The sequence below is a fragment of the Dasypus novemcinctus genome, chromosome 13, assembly GCF_030445035.2.
Source record: "Dasypus novemcinctus isolate mDasNov1 chromosome 13, mDasNov1.1.hap2, whole genome shotgun sequence".
NCBI classification, from domain to species: Eukaryota; Metazoa; Chordata; class Mammalia; order Cingulata; family Dasypodidae; genus Dasypus; species Dasypus novemcinctus.
In genome coordinates this window covers 60733023-60751890 of record NC_080685.1, presented here as the reverse complement: position 1 = coordinate 60751890, position 18868 = coordinate 60733023, and the positions used below count along the sequence as shown (strand labels likewise).

General features: G+C 38.3%; 1 protein-coding gene across 5 annotated transcripts in view; it reads left to right on the top strand.

Moving 5' to 3' along the window:
* Nucleotides 1–18868, top strand: part of ACBD6 (acyl-CoA binding domain containing 6) — a 341903-nt gene that overhangs the window by 178276 nt on the left and 144759 nt on the right. The window contains exon 7 of one of the 5 annotated variants that reach the window (XM_058274821.2): nucleotides 16897–17328. The exons of the other annotated variants lie outside the window; for them this stretch is intronic. Within the exon in view, the coding sequence (XP_058130804.1) occupies nucleotides 16897–16959 (63 nt within the window). The 3' untranslated portion in view covers nucleotides 16960–17328. Of the gene's footprint in view, nucleotides 1–16896; nucleotides 17329–18868 lie in introns of those variants that run through there. 5 annotated transcript variants of the gene reach the window in all.

The window sequence follows — 18868 nt, the reverse complement described above, 5'->3', positions numbered from 1 at the left end:
TTTTGTTCTGGGGCATTTTTTGAAACTTAGAAATGCTATTCCACTTAGTTTTGCCCTTTATAATTTGTCAGACTATTCCAGATACGCGGGCATTCCTTGAATTACCAAACTGGAAGAACTGTACCTTTAAAACATTCTTTTATTAAAATAAAAATTTTATTGAAATGTATATATGAACATACATACACAATAAGTGTATAGTAAAAGTTGTGAACTTACAAAACCAACTTGCATATCATATAAGGCTACCATATATCACCCACCACCAACACCATGTATTGTTGTGAAACATTTATTACAAACTATGAAAGAACATCATCAAAATATTACTACTAACTATAGCCCATATCTTACATTTGATTATTTTCCCCCAACTCACCTGATTATTAACACCCTGTATTAATAATATACGTTTGTTATAGTTCATGAAAGAACATTCTCATATTTGTCCTATTAACCACAGTCCATCTTCCTCCACTGGATGCCATGTGTTATACAGCTCAATGATTTGTACAATCCGTTCAAACTGTATACTCAGTGGCTTTCATATTCATGCCAGAGTTGTGCTGTCATTACTGCAATTTTAGAATGTTTTTATTACTCCAAAATGAAAAACTCCATATGCCCTTATACCTACTTATAGCTGTCTCAAAGAATTACTATATCTTCTTTGCCATTGCTGCAAATAATATATTACTATTAATAACTGTGTTAGCGAAAAAGCATGCTAATGCAAAACACCAGAAATCAGTTGGCTTTTATAAAGGATATTTCTTTGGGGTAAAAACTTACAGTTAAGAGGACCTAAAGAATCCAATACAAGGTACCATGAGAGGTACTTCCTCCCCAAAAGTCTGGTGCCATGTGTTGACCCAAGATGGCAGACCACATCTGCAAAGGTTCTGCCTTCCTTTTCCTTCTTAAGGCTCTGTGGGCCTAGCTTCTTCCGAGCTCAGTTGTAGGGTGGCATAAGGTTCATCTCTTTTCCCAGTGCTCTTTTCTTTCTGGGCTCAGTTGTTCTGTTCTCTTCACGAAGTCAGGTGAATGACTCATTTCTCTTCACAGGGCCGCTGCCATGCCTATAGAGCTGTCTCTCTTTTCTCACGTATCTACTTCCATGTTCTTGATTGAGTGTCCATTTATATAGCCCCTCAAGGGGGCAGGGACTCAACCCTGCATGCCCTAATGATGTGCTCAAATCAAAGTCCTAATCTAGTTTTTTCTTTTTTTAAAATATTTTTAAAAATTTATTGAAGTATATCACTCATACATAAACATACATAAACAATAAGTATAATAATAGTTGTGAACTTACAAAACAAACATATAACATCATACAGGACTCTCATAACTCACCGTACCACCAATAACTTACATTGTTGTTATACCTTTTTAACTAATGATTAAAGATCATTGTCAAAATATTACTACTAAACAAAGTATTTTTCTCCAACCAATTCTATTATTATCTTTTTATCATTTATATATGAACATACATACACAATTAAGTGTATAGTAAAAGGTGTGAACCTACAAAGCAAACATGCATAACATCACACAGGGGTCCCATGCATCAACCCTCCACCAACACCTTGCATTGTCATGAAACATTTGTTACAATTTATAAAAGAATATTATCAAAATCTTCCTACTAATCATAGTCCTTATCTTACATTTGTGTGTTTTTCCCCCAACCCACCCTATTATTTTTTAAATATATTTTAATGACAGAAGTTGTAAACTTATAAAGCAATCATGCACATATGCAGAATTCCCAGACAATACCCCTCCATCAACACACCCCTATGTGGTGTGTCATTTGCTACAAATAAAATAATATCACCTGATTGTTACCATGTCCACAGTGTACATTTGTCTACATTTTCCATACTGCCTCAGTATCAACACAGTACATCTTTCTCATAGATGCAAGAATTTTATATTATTACTACTAACCACAGTCCATAGGTCACACCAGCTGTATTTTTCCCATGCTTCTCCACATTCCCAGACCCTGCAGTAGTCATATACATTTGCTCTAGCTAACAAAGGACACTCTTGCATCTGTACCATCAATGACAATTCTCATCCACCTCTTGGTTTACTGTGCTATCCACTTCCTAGATTATTCTCTAGCATTCTGTCAATTGACAATTATATAAATAGACTACCATTTTCAGTCATGTCCCCGTTTATAAACTAGCTATTACTTACTGTGTGTTACCATCCGCTCTATACATTTCCATACCTTTACAGTAAAGCTAATTAAAACTTCTACCTACATTAAACATCAGTAGTCCACTCAGGTCTCCTCTTATCTCCTTTGGGAACCCACTACCTACCACCAGGGCTTGAAGATATTTTCCAATAATATCTTCTAGAAGTGTTACAGTTCTTGCTTTTATTTTTAGTTTTTTGACCCATTTTGAGTTAATTTTTGGATAAGGTGTGAGATAGGGGTCCTCTTTCCTTCTTTCAGCTATGAAAGTCCAATTCTTTCAGCACTTTTTGTTGAATGGATTATTCTACCCGAGCTATGTGAGTTTGACAGGCTAGTCAAAAATCACTTGGCCATACCTGTGAGGGTCTGTTTCCGAACCATAAATTTGGTTAATTTGGTGTATTGTGTCTGTCTTTAGGCCAGTACCATCCTGTTTGTATCACTATAGGTAGTTATTATGATTAAAAGTCTGAAGATGAGGACTCATTTTTCCTTTTTATGATGTTTCTGGCTATTTAGGACTCCTTACACTTCCAAATAAATGTAATCATCATGTTTTCAATTTTTTCTTTAATGCTGGTGGCATTTTTATCAGGACTGTATTAAATCTGTATATCAATTTGAGTAGAACTGACATCTTGGTGATATTTAGTCTTCCAATACATGAGGATGGAATGTTCTTCCAGTTATTTAGGCCTTTTAAAATTTCTTTTACCATTGAGCTGCAGTTTTCTGATTACAAGTGCTTTACATCATTGGTTAAGTTTATTCCTGACTATTTGAGTTTATCTGTCATGTTTTTTTTTCACCACTCTTTTGACACTTTTCGTTACTTTTATTGTTCTAATCTTCATTTCTAGACTCTCTTCCAGGCCCGTCTCTCCTGTCTTTTCTTTTCAGGCTCTAGCACACCCTTTAGTATTTCCTGAAATTCTGATCTCTTGCTTCCAATTCTCTCAGTTTCTGTTTATCTGTGAATATTCTTATTTCACCCTCAGTTTTGAAAGACAGTCTTGCTGGATATAAGATTCTTGGCTTGAAGTTTTTCTCTTGTAGTATCTTAAATATATCAGACCACTGTCTTCTTGCCTCCATGGTTTCTGGTGAGAAATCAGCACTTAAACTTATTGGATATCCCTTATATGTTATGCATTGCTTTTCTCTTGCTCTTCTCAGAATTCTCTCTTTGTCTTTGGCATTTGACATTCTGATGAGAATGTGTCTTGGAGTTGGTCTATTTGGATTTTTTCAGTTGGAAGTACCTTGTGCTTCTTGAATAGGGATATCTATGTCCTTCAGTAGGGTTGGGAAATTTTCTACCATTATTTCTTCAAATATTCTTTCTGCCCCTTTTCCCTTCTCTTCTCCTTCTGGGACACCCATGCCATGTATGTTTGCACACCTTTTGCTGTCATTTAGTTCTCTGAGACCTTGTTCAATTTTTTCCATTCTTTTCTTCATCTGTTCTTTTGTATGTTCACTTTCAGAGGCCCTTTCTTCAAGCTCACCAATCCTTTCTTCTGCCTTCTCAAATCTGCTATTATATGATTCCAAAGTTTTTTAAATTTAATTTATTGTGCCTTTCATTCCCATAAGAGCTGCTATTTTTCTATGTATGCTTTCAAATTTTTCTTTGTGCTCATCCAATGTCTTCTTAATATCCTTAATCTCTTTAATCATCTTGTTGAATTTATTAAGGAGATTTGTTTGAACATCTATGATGTTATGTCATCTGGAGGCTTATCTGGTTCCTTTAACTGGGCCATAGCTTCCTGTTTCTTGGTGTGGATTGTAATTTTTTGTTGGTATCTTCGCATCTGGCTTACTAGAGTATTTTTCTGGGTGCAGTTTTTCTCTTTAGTTTAGGGCTTCCTATCCTTTCTCCCTTGCTGGTTGCGCAGTAGGAGCCAAGCATGTAGGTGGTATAGTAAGCTGTGGAGCCTCAAGCTGCCCTCATTGCACCAGGGACTAATGAGCTTCTTCCATCTTTCTCTTTTGAAGGCATAGGGACAGAGTCACAGCTGTGTAGAATAATCGAAGTGCAGGCCTAGCCTGTAGTTGCCCAGAGAGACTGATGAAGCTTCACTTTCTCCCCTACCTGGGGTGGCAGTGGAGCTGCAGGTGTGGGCAGCAGTCCAAGTGAGTCCAAGATGACTGCAGATGCCCTGGTAGACTTCTGATTTTAAGTCTGTGCCAGCCAGAGTTCTCTGCAGTTACCTGTATAGGCTGGTGCAGGGCTCCTCAGGCTCCTCCCTGCCAGAGGCAGGGCTGAAGCTCAGGCAGGCTGCAGGCTGATCTGCATGAAAGAAACTGGTTCCTGCCACACTGAAAGTTTCAGTCAGCCCGGCTTCCCCTCAGGCTGGGGCGAAGTCAAATGGCAGCTACTGGCCTCTTTCTGACTTGGACTCGGTCACACCCCAGCTTTTACCAGTGTTATCTCATAGCCAGCCAAGTCTACCAATTGACAGCCAGCCGTCTTCTCCTTCCCTGTTTCTGGGAAATGAACCTTCCAATTCCATCCACAGAATAGCTCCTGGGGCAGCTCATGCCGCCAGAGTAGGATAATCACTGGCCTCTGCAGCTTGGCCAGTTATTTCCTGGAAAGGCTGGCACAGGTCCCTGCAGCTTCCTCCCTGCTGGAGGTGGCACTGGGGCCTAGGGTAGAGTTGCAATATGATCTGGATGGGAAGAAGCTGGTCCCCACCAGCACTGGGATTTTCAGTCCGCCCCACTTCCTGTCATGCCAGGTGCAAAGTTAAAATGGCGGCTCCCGTCCTCTTTCTAACTTGGACAGACTCAAACTTTAGTTGTTCTTAGGATTATACTTTAACCCACTGATTTACTGATCAGTAGCTGAAATTGGTGCCCAACTGTCTCTTCCTCCCCTTTTTGGGGGAAGTGGAGCTTTTAATTCCAGCTGTGGAACAGCTCCTGAGATAGCATGGAGGATGGGCACTGGCCTCTGGGGCATGGAGCACTCTACTTATGAGTCTTCTTGGCAGATGGGCAGTCTCCTCCTTCCATTCCTTCAAGAGTGTTGCAGGGTGCTCTTCTGGTCTCCTGGAGCCCCCAAAGAGGTGCTTCAGCTAACTCCAGAGAGCTCTGGGTATTTGCTAACTGCCCTGTAGCAGGAGCTGATTCTAGGAGCCCCTTACTCACCCACCATCTTGCTGGTTCTCCCTAATCTAGTTTTAATAAAGTAAAAGTGAAACCTCTGAATTTAATACAGTCAAAGGGGTATCATGCCAGAGGAACAGACCAGTTTACAAACATAATATCTTTTTAGGATTCATAAACTATATCAAACTGCCACAACGATCATCCCTAAATTACGTTAGTTGTAATTTTTCATGTATTGCCATAGTCTTAGCACTTTGTAAAACAACATTCTTATTTTTATATTGTTAACCACGATCTTCCTCTACCACCATAATCAGTATGTTATACATACCCTAGGGTATTCTCTAGTTTCCTCTCAATTGACGTTTCTGTCCACAGACTACACCTTTCAGATACATCTCGTTTATAAATCAACTGTGTTAGTTATATTCACTATAATGTGTTAGCATCAACTCTATTCATTTCCAAATGTTTGCAATGAACTTCATGAAAAGTTTTACGTACATTGAGCATCAGCTCCCATTCTCAACCCTCATTCTATTTCCTATTAACCTATACTCTTGAGTTTACCTTTGTGAATTTACTTACATTTAGTTCATATTAGTGAGAACATACAGTATTTGTCTCCTTTAAAACATTCTTAATCAGTTTATTTCTTTTGATGTGTTAAATAGATGATTGGTTTACCTTAATTATTTTATCTTGTGAATCCATAATAAGAAATAATCTTGGATTGAGTCACAACACTAAATGTAGAGATTTACCTTCCAGTTTCCAGATGGTGTTTCCTTCAAATGGCTTTCCTTCAAATAATTGTGTTTTTGAAGTTTTTATATTTTAGAAATGCTTCACTAAGACACACGAAAACCTGCTTCCCCAGAGTTCTTTTGAGTCCTAATAATTTGCTGTAATTGAACTGTTGGTCTTATGTTTCATATTTATTCTAGTTAAAAACATGGGCATGTAGTCAAATTACCTAAATCCTCTGAGACACAGGCCATTCCTTAGTGGGTGGCTATTGAAAGTGTGTTTTCTCTGGTGTACCTTTCTAAGTCTAGAGGCAGCCATCTCTGGTTGAAATATTACTAGAAACAAGTACATACTGGGATTCTAGGAAGTCTGAGGTGAGCAATGTAAAAGAGTGACTTCAAACAGTCTGTTCTTTAATAGTGTGTACAAAGATAAGTATATGTAATGTATTTTTGTAGTAGTGAATAGTTAGTGGCTATAATAATCTTAAGGAGTAATAAAAAGTGCTTATTTGTTTTAAAGTTGGCAAAGAATGTCCTTTGAAATGGGGCTCTTTGGAAATTTTTTATGAAACCTAAATAAATTTTATAATATGTTTCAAGAAATTAAAACTGTAATCTTGGCAATTTTTAAATTCAAATAATCAGTAAATATTAGTTCACTGAATGAAAAAAATTAGGATTTCTTTCTTTAAAAATCTTTTTATTGAAATATAATTCACATGCCATAAAATTTACCTTTTTAAAATGTACAATTCATTGACTTTTACTATATTCACAAATTAGCACAACCATCATCACTAACTTAATTCCAGAACATTTTCATCTCCCCCAAAAGTAACCCCATACCCATTAGCAGTCACTTCCTAGTCGTGTTCTCTTCAGCCCCAAGCTACTTTTGTCTCTATGAATTTGGCTATTCAGGACATTTCATATAAATGGAATCATGCAATATGTAGCCTTTTTATTCTGGCTTCAACTTAAAATAATGTTTTTGAGGTATCATGTTATAGAATGTATATGTATTTCATTTATGGCTGAATAATATTCCATTGTATAGCTATAGCATACCTAACAACATCATTTCAAAACATATAAAGTGGGGAGCAGATGTAGCTTAAGTGCTTAAGTGCCTGCTTCCCATGTACAATATCCTGGGCTCAATCCCCAGTACCTCCTAAAATAACTGATATACACATATATATCAAAAACGATAGAACCATATGGAGAAATTGACAAATCCCATGAGACTTTAGCACACCGTTTCCAAAATTGTCAGATTTTATTGTATCAAATATTTAAATAAAATTAACAAGCTTGATCCTATGTAAATATGATCTCCCTTTAAAGTAGAATTTTGATCTAGCAAATAAATAATGTTTATTATTTTCCGGCATTCAAGTATCATTTATAAAAATTGACCACACGTTAATTATAAAGAATGCTTTAACAAATCTCCTGCACTCCCCACCCCTCCCACCCCCAGCAAAATCACATAACATATAGGCCATGGTTTCTAAGAAGGAAATTAAATTAGAAAATATCTTTTAAAGAATGAAGAGAAAAAGCTTGCTTCCTTGCATATTTATTTTTATTTATATAAAATACAAAAGTTTATAGGATACAGTGGAAGAAATGTTTAAAGAAAATGTATAGCATCTATTAGGGGGAAAAAGATTAAAAATGAAAGAATTTTTCAATGTATAAAGCTGGAAATTTGGGAAACGGACTTGGCCCAGTGGTTAGGGCGTCCGTCTACCACATGGGAGGTCCGCGGTTCAAACCCTGGGCCTCCTTGACCCGGTGGAGCTGGCCTGTGCGCAGTGCTGATGCGCGCAAGGAGTGCCGTGCCACGCAAGGGTGTCCCCCGCGTAGGGGAGCCCCACGCGCAAGGAGTGTGCCCGTGAAGAGAGCGGCCCAGTGTGAAAAGAAAGTGCAGCCTGCCCAGGAATGGCGCCACCCACACTTCCCGTGCCGCTGACGACAACAGAAACGGACAAAGAAACAAGACGCAGCAAATAGATACCGAGAACAGACAACCAGGGGAGGGGGGGAAATTAAATAAATAAATAAATCTTTTAAAAAAAAAAAAAGCTGGAAATTTGCCCAAGATTTATAAATGTGGTATCATTCATTTATTTACTTATTAGAATATAAATAAATGCCACCAAAGAACAAAAAAAGCTAGAAAAAAATACATGAAACAAACAAAATCTATTAATAAAACCTTAATCAGATCATTTAAAGCTTTGTCTTTGAAAAAAATGAATAAAATTGCAGCATTTGGTAAAGTCTGTTTAAGTAGAAAAATAGTACAAGCTTAAGTAAGCATTTAGAATTTAAAAATGGTGTAACTACAAATATTTTTGTTTTTTTTAACTACAAATAGATTATAAAAATCAAATAATTCTATATTTACACTTTTAATCATTTTCATTTAACTATTCTACTGAATATTTGAGAAACAAATAATCCCCTTGTTATATAAGCTAGCATGTAGGAAAAGATTTGTTCTGTGAGCCTAGAATAATTCTGACATCACTACTAGACAGGGGAACAGATGTAGCTCAGTGGTTGAGAACCTGCTTCCTACATACAAAGTCCTGGGTTCAATCGCTGTACTTCCAAAAACAAAAGCAGACATAATAACACAAAACTAGACAATAGCACACAGAAGAATATTACTAGTCATTCTATTTTATAGATATATGCAAAAATGCTAAATAGAATATTATCAGTCAAGACCAAGTATGTTTGTTTCTAGGAATGGAAGAATGGTTTAACTTAGGACATAACAGAATTCACTACAACATAATCCAAGAAAAAAGCCATCTGATTATCTTATTTGAACCATACTTTAAAAACATTTTTTAGGGAAACGGACTTTGGCCCAGTGGTTAGGGCGTCCGTCTACCATATGGGAGGTCCCCGGTTCAAACCCCGGGCCTCCTTGACCCGTTGTGGAGTGGCCATGTGCAGCGCTGATGCGCGCAAGGAGTGCCGTGCCACGCAAGGGTGTCCCCCGCGTGGGGGAGCCCCACGCGCAAGGAGTGCGCCCGTGAGGAAAGCCGCCCAGCGTGAAAAGAAAGAGCAGCCTGCCCAGGAATGGCGCCGCCCACACTTCCCGTGCCGCTGACGACAACAGAAGTGGACAAAGAAACAAGACGCAGCAAATAGACACCAAGAACAGACAACCAGGGGAGGGGGGGGAATTAAATAAATAAATTAATTAATTTAAAAAAAAAAAACATTTTTAAAAATTAAAATGTCCATTCCTAATTTAAAGCAATAGCAGCAATAAAACTTTGAGCAACCTAGAAATAGAAGAAATTGCCTTAACTTGATAGAATGCATATAAGAGAAACCTCTATCAACTATCTTACCTGTGTGCAAAATTTTAGGAGTATTCACATTAAAAGGATAAAATTACTACTGAGCATTGCACTAAAGGTCTTAACAACACAGTAAGACTATAAATCTTGGAAAAGAAGCAACAAAGCTATAATCTTTTTGGGAAATTCAAAAGAAATAATTGAATATTAAATTTAATAACAATTTGGCAAATTAACTAGTTATAAAATCAACATATAAATCAATAGGATTTCTACATATTAGCAATAATAAATTAGAAAATCTTAGGAGAAAAAAGATCCTCAGTTGCAAGTAACACTCTTTTAAATACCTAGAATATCCATTAAAATATGCTAAGGATGGGAGAAAAAAACTTGAATAACTGGAGAGATGTAATGTTTTTGGATAGAAGACCTAATATTGTACTGTCTGATATAAAAACTCTAATTTTAAATGAAACATGACAAAATGACTACCTAAAATTTTAAAATGTCTGTTAGAAAAAGGCAGTGCTAGAGATTAAGTAGCAGAGTGGGAGAAGTACTCAATTCGCTAAGTCATCTTAGTGTTTGCCAGAGACTTTGCTTTTTTTATTTCAGTATGTTATCTATATAATGTTTTTTCTTTTAACTGTGTTTTCTTGCCATACTCCTCCAAGCCACATGGGCTCACCCCTTATCTTGTCATCACCTCTGAAATTTTCAGTTCAAGCATCTTTTTCTCTAACTATACTCTCTAATTCATTCCAGCTTAAATCTCTTATTTGACCTCATGGAAACACCCAGTCCCTTGACCTTTTCTCAGTTCATCTCATTTTATGCACTCTCATTTTGTTATCCTCATCCCTGTTTCCTGTTTTTTACCTGTTATAGCCATATGGCAAATTTTAATTCTTATTAATTCAATTGTCTGCCTTCTGCACACCTACACCTGGGCACTGGACAAAGCTAGGAAAAAAATCACACAGCCCTGCTGTTACCATAAATCATGGTATCCATCTTTAATTTTGACTGGCATTTCTTCTGGTCTCTCTTATTCTTCATAAGTTCCATAAGTCATTTGTCTATTCTGCCCTACCTCTTCCTTTTTCCCAGGCAGCAGATTATCTCCTGTTGCACATAGAAAATAGAAGAAATCAAATGGAAACATCTTTTTTCTGCTTTGGAACCTGCACATATTTACCTGCCTTGTCAGTATTTAACATCACTGCTTTTTCATATCCCATTTACCAGTATTGCTTAAATCTTCAGCACTTCAGTGAACTTTCTACAACTTATAGCAAACTATATACACTATTCTATACTTTGCTTTGTTTGACAGTTATCTTGGAGATTGTTCCATAAAAGAAATGTTCATTTCTCTTGAGTGATCTTGAGCATCTTTTCCTTTATTTAATAACTATTTATACTTCATTTTCTGTATACCATCTGCTCATATCTTTTGCCTATTTTCCTTTGAGACTGATGGTATTTTTTTCCTCTTAATTTGTAGGAACTTTTATAAATTAAGGAAAATAAATACTTTCTTTGTGATATATTTATCAAAACTTTCTCCCATGTTTTCTTCCAGTTGTTTCATGGTTTCTTTGATCTCTCTGTAACTACTCTGTATCATGTGTATGTAGTAGGAATACAACTTTATTTTTGTCCAGATGATTAACTGGTTGTTCTAATAATGTTTATTGAATAATTTTTTTTCTCCTTATTTGAAATACCTTCATCATATACTCAAACCTGTATGTATTTTGGTCTATTTTTGGTCTTATTCTTCTATCCCATTGCTCTTTTTTCTGTCCATGTATTTGAACTATGCTTTTTAAAGTATTATAGCTTCAAAATATGTTTTAATATCTGGTTGGGCAATTTCCTTCACTACTCATTCAGACTATGCTATTTTTGTATATGCCTATGAACTTAATGTCATTTTTCCAACCCTTCCTTCTCCCAATGAGTTTTTAAAAATATACTCTTTTTACATCTTTGTCTTTTATTTGGTTTTAATTGTTAGGGGTGTTTTAGATAGAAATATTCCCAAGTTAGGCATTGCTTGAAGTTTTTGACATGTGGGTCTTGGATCTCTTTGTTTGGGTAATATGAGGCAGTCCAAAAACTGCCTTATGTGCATTTATAGAACACTCTTTACTGAACACCAGCTTTAACTCATTTAAAGTAAAAGTTCTACATAGATATTTTAGGGTGAGTCAGGACAATATAACACTTTTTTTTTTTTGTCTGCTTTGTATTCATATCATCACTTTATGTTGCTACTAGCCTTGGTTTTTTTTTGTTTGTTTGTTTGTTTTGTTTCATTTTTTGTTATTGATGATCTCAATCCATACGACCTAACTTCAGTTAATGGAAATGCTTTTGGCTTTCTCAGTTTGTATTGCTAACATGGCTTCCAACTCCGAGGGATTCTGGGGATTAGCTCTCAGAATAGCTTTCCCCTTGTAATTTCTTCTTTGCTCTCATTATTAAAAACTCTTTTCAAGTGTAGACAAGACAGACATTATAAATGGAATGAAAGGTTCATCTCCCTCATGACTCAGTCCTTCTTAAACAGCATTATTATTGACTGGCCTATTCATTGCCAAAAAGGAAAATCAATTTTATTAGAATTCTTTCCTTGGCCACAGATCTTGATACCAACCCAGCACAGACAAGCTGATTTTATCAACTATCCAAAGACTAATTTTTACCATTAGCTTGAAATGACATAGTAATTAGCGATATGTCAAAGTCTGCTCTGTGTTTCTCTGTCATTTTTACCCTTCAGTATGTCTCATAATTTTTCACTGTACTGTGGTTTCTAAATTCTTTGACTCTATCTATGGAAATGGAACTTTTAATTTTATTTTATTTCTAGGAAAGATCCTTTATAGATATCATTTGTTATCTGACAGTGAGTGTTACGGGCACAGTTTTGTCTCTTGCCTCTGCTTGGTTTTATAGTTTAGTTCAACTCTGAGAGTTAGGTTCTTACCACATTTAGGTTCAGGTTTTGAATTAAACACGTGTGCACACGTGTGTGATTTCTTGAGTAACTTTCAGGCCCAGAAGAGGGATTAGGTCTATCATAAAGCATCAGAGAAGGTATTTGAGTGCTAAAGATTTAGTACTAGGTTTTTCTCACATTTTTTATAAAGTAACCAGGAAATATGCAGGGTCAGGGGAGGTGTGGGAACATCAATGGTGTAGATGTCAATCAAACAAAATACCATGGAAAAGAAATGTTCTGTCTCCCTCAGTGTTTGTAGCCAAGAGGGAAACCTAGACTTCCCTCCTGGTGGTAGCAGACGGTGCTCCCTTGCTAACATCAGGTTGGTGATAGCAGAAGCCAAATAAGGAACTGGCATTTTCATTCTTGTCCAGAGGTAGCACTCATCACTCATAATCACAACTTGTGATGGTTAGGCTAATGTGCCAACTCATCCTAGCATATCTGAGGCTGAGATGTCCAATTTACCCTGGTATATAGTAGAAGAGGGAATTGGAAGACTTACAGAGATTGGAAAGCTAGAATGGATTCACCATTTAAAAGCTGTCCACCCCCACCTGCCCCCCATGAATGTCCAGAGAACACACCTTTAATCAGGGCTGTGAGGAATAAATTTGTAAGACTAACTCCATCTTCCCTGAAGAGCTCTGTGATTGCTCTCTGTAGTCCAGATATTACTGTAGGAACTGCTGTAATGGAACTAGAATCCTTAACATTATGGGGCTGATCAGATCTCGGACTGGTAAAAGTCAAGTATTGGCAGTTAATCACCAAAGACAAGGTAGGCTTGGCTACTCAATGAAAGGCAAAAATCACAGCAGCAATAAAAAAGAGTCTGAGTTGCATTGAGTTATGGCGTTGGCTAGTAGATCATAAGATACCTAGAAGTGAAAAAGATGAGCAGTCCACTAAATTTCTTCTGGATATGTATAAGCAGAAGAGTTTGAGGTCGAGTGAACAAAACCCTAACTGAAATTACAGATGCAGAGAATCATGGCCCTTAATCAATTCCCAGACTTGAGACTGTTTACAGACCCAGAGCCTCTTGAATGAGGAGAAGGCCAGGTCCCTTTTGGGAAGGATCCTGTTAAAACTGCCAAAAATTCCTACTGTTACTCTTCCTCCCAGCTTTCCCCAAAGAGGCCTATGGCCTTTTACCAGAGTAACTGTACACTGGGGAAAAGGAAATGATCAGACATTTGGGGGATTACTAGACACTGCCTCAGAAGTGACAATAATATCAGTAGACTCAAAAGAGCACTGTGGTCCACCAGTCAGAGTATGGTTTTATGGAGTTCAGATGATTGATTGAGTTTTAGCTCAGGTCCGTCTCACTGTGGTTATTTCCCCAGTTCCAGAATGCATAATTGGAATAGACATACTCAGTAACTGGCAGAATTCCCACATTGGATCCTTGACTTGTGGAGTGAGGGCTATTATAGTAGGAAAGACGAAGTGGAAACCACTAGACCTGTCCCTACCTAGCAAAATAGTAAATCAAAAGCAATACTGGGGAAACATATTTGGCTCAGCAGATAGAGCATCCACCTACCACATGGGAGGCCCAGGGTTCAGACCCATGGGCCTCCTGATCCTTGTGTTAAAGCTGGCCCATGCACAGTGCTGATGTGCGCAAGGAATGCCATGCCACGCAGTGGTGTCGCCCTCATAGGGGAGCCCCACATACAAGGAGTGCGCCCCATAAGGAGAGCTGCCTGTGTGAAAAAAAAAGTGCAGCCTGCCCAGGAATGGCACCGCATACACGGAGAGCTGATGCAGCAAAGTGATGCAACAAAAAGAGAAACAGATTCCTGGTGCAGCTGATGAGAATTTTAAAAGTGGACCCAGAAGAACACACAGTGAATGTACACAGAGAGCACTCAATTGGGGGTGGGGGAAGGGGCGAGAAATTTAAAAAAAAAAAAAAAAAGCAATACTGGATTTCTGGAGGGAGTGCAGAGATTAGTGCCACCATCAAGGATTTGAAGGATGCAGGGTTGGTGATTCCTACCATATCCCCATTCAACTCTCCTGTTTGGCCTGTGTAGAAAACAGATGGATCTTGGAGGATGACAGTTGATTATCATAAACTTAACCAGGTGGTGACTTCAATTACAGCTGCTATCCTAGATGTGGTATCATTGCTTGAGCAAATCAGCACATTCCCTGGTACCTAATATGCAGCTTTTCATCTGGAAAATGCTTTTTTCTCAATTGCCATTCATAAGGACCACCAGAAACTGTTTGCTTTTGGCAAACCAACAATTTACCTTCACTGTCCTGCCTCAGAGGTCTATCGGCTTTCCAGCCCTATGTCATAATATAGTCCATATGGACCTTGATCATTTCTCCTTCCCATAGGACTGGTCCATTATATTGATGATATCATGTTGATCGGACCTAGTGAGCAAGAAGTAGCAAAGACTCTAGACTTATTTGTAAGGCATTTGCATGAGACAGGATGGGACATAAATCCAACAGAAATATGGGGACCTTCCACCTCAGTGAAATTTCTAGGTGTCCAGTGGTGTGGGTCATGTCAAGGTATCCCTTCTAAAGTGAAGGATAAGCTGTTGTATCTGGCTTTTCCTATTACCTAAAAAGAGGCCCAAAGCTTAGCTGATCTTTTCAATTTTGGACACAACACATTTCACATTTGGGTGTGCTATTCCAGCCCATTTACTGAATGACCAGAAAACCTGCTAGTTTTGATTGGAGGCCAGAACAGAAGGAGGCGCTGGAACAGGTCCAGGCTGTTAGAGAAGCTGTGCTACCACTTGGGCCATATGATCCAGCAGATCCAGCAGTGCTGGAAGTTTCAGTGGCAAATAGAGATGCTGTCTGGAGCCTTCAGCAGGCCGCTATAGAAGAATCACAATGCAGACCCTTAGAATTTTGGAGCAAAGCCCTGCCATCCTCTATAGATAACTGCTCTCCTTTTGAGACACAGCTTTTGGCCTGCTACTGGGCCTTAGTAGAGCCTGAACTCTTAACCATGGACCATCAAGCTACCATGAGACCTGAGTTGCTTATCATAAGCTAGGTATTGTCTGAACCACTGAAACATAAAGTTGGTCTTGCACAGCAGCACTCCATAATGAAGTGTAAGTGGTATATACAAGATAGGGCTCAAGTGGGGCCTGAAGGCACAAGTAAGTTACATGAGGAAGTAGCCCAAATGCTCATGGTCACCACTCCTGCCATGCTACCTTCTCTTTCCCAGCCCACTGCTTTGGTCTCTTGGGAATTCCCTTACAATCAGTTGACTGAGGAAGAGAAAACTTGGATCTGATTTACAGATGGTTCTGCGCGATACACAGGTACCATCCGAAATGGACAGCTGTAGCACTGGGATATCACTGTAGGATAGTGGTGAAGGCAGATCCTACCAGTGGTCTGAACTTCGAGCAGTGCACCTGGTTGTTCATTTTGCTTGGAAGAGGAAATGGCCACAGGTACATTTGTACATGGATTCATGAACTGTTGCCAATGGTTTTGCTGAACGGTCAGGGAATTGGAAAGAACATGATTGGAAAATTGGTGACAAAGGTCTGAAGAAGAGGTATGTGGATAGGCTTTTCTGAGTGGGCGAAAAACGTGAAAATATTTGTGTCTCATGTGAATGCACACCAGACGGTGACTTTAGCACAGGAAGAACATTTTAATGATCAAGCGGATAAGATGACTCACTCTGTGACTAACACTCAACCTCTTTCCCTAGCTACTCTTATCATTGCCCAATGGGCTCATGAACAAAGTTTCCAAGGATATAGGGATGGAGGTTATGCATTGACTCAGCAACATGAACTTCCCCTCTCCAAGGCTGACTTGGCTACAGCCACTGCTGAGTAACCAATCTGCCAGCAGCAGAGACCCACATTCAGCATATGGCACCATTTCCCCAGGTGATCAGCCTACTACCTGGTGGCAGATGGATGACATTGGACCATGTAAGGGGCAGCAATTTGTTTTAACTGGAATAGATACATACTCTGGATATAGGTTTGCATTTCCTACACGCAATACTTCCTCCAAAACTACCATCCGTGGACTTACTGAATGTCTTATCTACCACCATGTCATTCCACACAGCATTGCTTCTGATCAAGGAGCCCATTTCACAGCAAATTATGTGTGGGAATGTGCACATGCCCATGAAATTCACTGGTCTTACCATGTTCCCCATCAACCTGAAGCAGCTGAATTGATAGAATGGTGGAATAGCGATTCAATTACAGTAGCAATACCCTGCCGGACTGGGGCAGTGTTCTCCAGGAGGCTGTGTATGCTCTAAATCAGTGTGCACTCTGTAATGCTGTTTCTCTCAGAGGCAGGATTAATGGGTCCAGGAATCAAGGGGTGGAGATGGGACTGGTAGTACTCACTATTACCCCTAGTGACCCACTAGCAGAATTTTTGCATCCTGTCCCTGCAACCTTAAGCTTTGCTGGTCTACAGGTCTCAGTCCCAAAAGGAGGAGTGCTGCCACCAGGGAAGACAACAATGATTCCATTGAACTGAAAGTTAAGACTGCCACCTGGCCACTTTGGGTCCTTCTTACCTCTGAATCAACAGGCAAAGAAGGAAATTGCTACACTGGCTGGGGTGATTGATCCTGACTATCAAGGGGAAATAGGACTGCATCTACATAATGACGGTAAAGAAGAGTTTGCCCGGAATACAGGAGATCATCTAGGGAATCTCCTAGTATTGCCATGCGCTGGATTAAAGTCAATAGAAAATTGCAACAACACAATCCAAGCAGGACTAACAGTGGCCCACAATCTTCAGGAATGAAAGTGTGGGTCACCCCACCAGGCAAAGAACACAACCAGTTGAAGTTCTTACTGAGAGTAATGGGAACATGGAATGGATAGTGGAAGAAGGTAGTGATAAGTATGAACTTTGACCATGTGACCAGTTACAGAAATGAGGACTGTAATAGTCATGAATCTTTCTTCCTTGTTTTGTTATGAGTATGATTGTATATGTACACAAAACAAATTTCTTTGTTTTCTTTTCCAGACTTTTCCCTTATCATATGACAAGGTGTATTAGTTTCATGTCATAACATTTAAGGATGTCAAGTGTAAGAGTGCTTGCACCCTATTCTGTAGGGAATTAATACATTCCCGGTTGTACACAGGAGAGTTGGACATGGTTAGGCAAAAATATATATATTTCTGCATGTCTGTTGTTTTTACTTAGAGACTAAGTATGGTTTAAAGCAGTGTGTATGGTTTCTAAGTTGACAAGGGGGGGACTGTGATTGTTAAGCTAATGTGTCAACTCAGCCAGGTAATTGTGCCCAGTGGTTTCGTCAACCTAATTGTAATAAAAGGACGTTTATGGGCTTTAGTCATCAGTGAGTTTACTGCATAGATGGCTGATTACATCTGCATCAGCCAGGGAGATTGCTGTCAGCAATGAGTGACGCTTTATCCAATCATTTGAATGCCTTAAAAAGAGAAGTGATTTCAGCATTCAGAGAGAGTTTCCCTGCTCATCTTTGGACGAGTGTCTCCCAGATACTCATCACTGACCTTTATTGGACTTCATTGGATTTTCTGCTTGCAGAACCTAGATTTGTGCATCCCCAAGGTCATGTAAGAGGCTTTTATAAAATCTTACACTATTTGCAGATATCTCCTGTTGATTGTTTTCCTAGAGAACCCTGACTAATACACAATTTGAATGAAAAAAGGTAATCAGTATACAGCAATACTGAGATGACTCAGATGGTTGAGTTTTTGCACAATGATTTTAAAACAGTCATCATAAAAATATTCCAACAAGTAATTATCAGTTGAATCAAATGATAAAATAGAAAATCTCTGCAGAGAATATGAAGATATAATAAAGAACTAAAAGATGGCAAATTTTATGTTATCTATATGTTATCATAATAAAAATTTTTTAAAGAACCGAATGGAAAATATAGAATTGAAAATACAGTAAGAAAAATTCACTGGAAGGGCTCAATACCAGAATGGACAAGAAATCAGTAAACCTTAAGATAGGTCAATAGAAATTATCTAATTTGAAACAGAGAATAAATAGATGGACATTCTTGTTAATTGGAGACCCAGAAGGAGATGGAGCTGAGAAAATATTCAAATAAAGGCTGAAAATTTCCCAGATTTTTGTGGCAGGCATAAACCTATAGCTTCAAGAAGCTAAGTGAACTCTAGACATATAAACCTGTTTATCTACCCCAAGACACATCAAAGATGGAAAAAAGAAATGAAAGCAGCTGGAGAGAAATAACACATTATCTATAAGGGAATAATGTTTGGAGTGTTTAATTCATTTATATTTAATCTAATTTCTGGTATAGTTGGGTATAAGTTTACCATCTTATTGTTTTGTTTGTCCCATCTGCTTGTTATTCCACTCTTTCTCTTTTCCCATCTTTTTTATTCATCAAGTA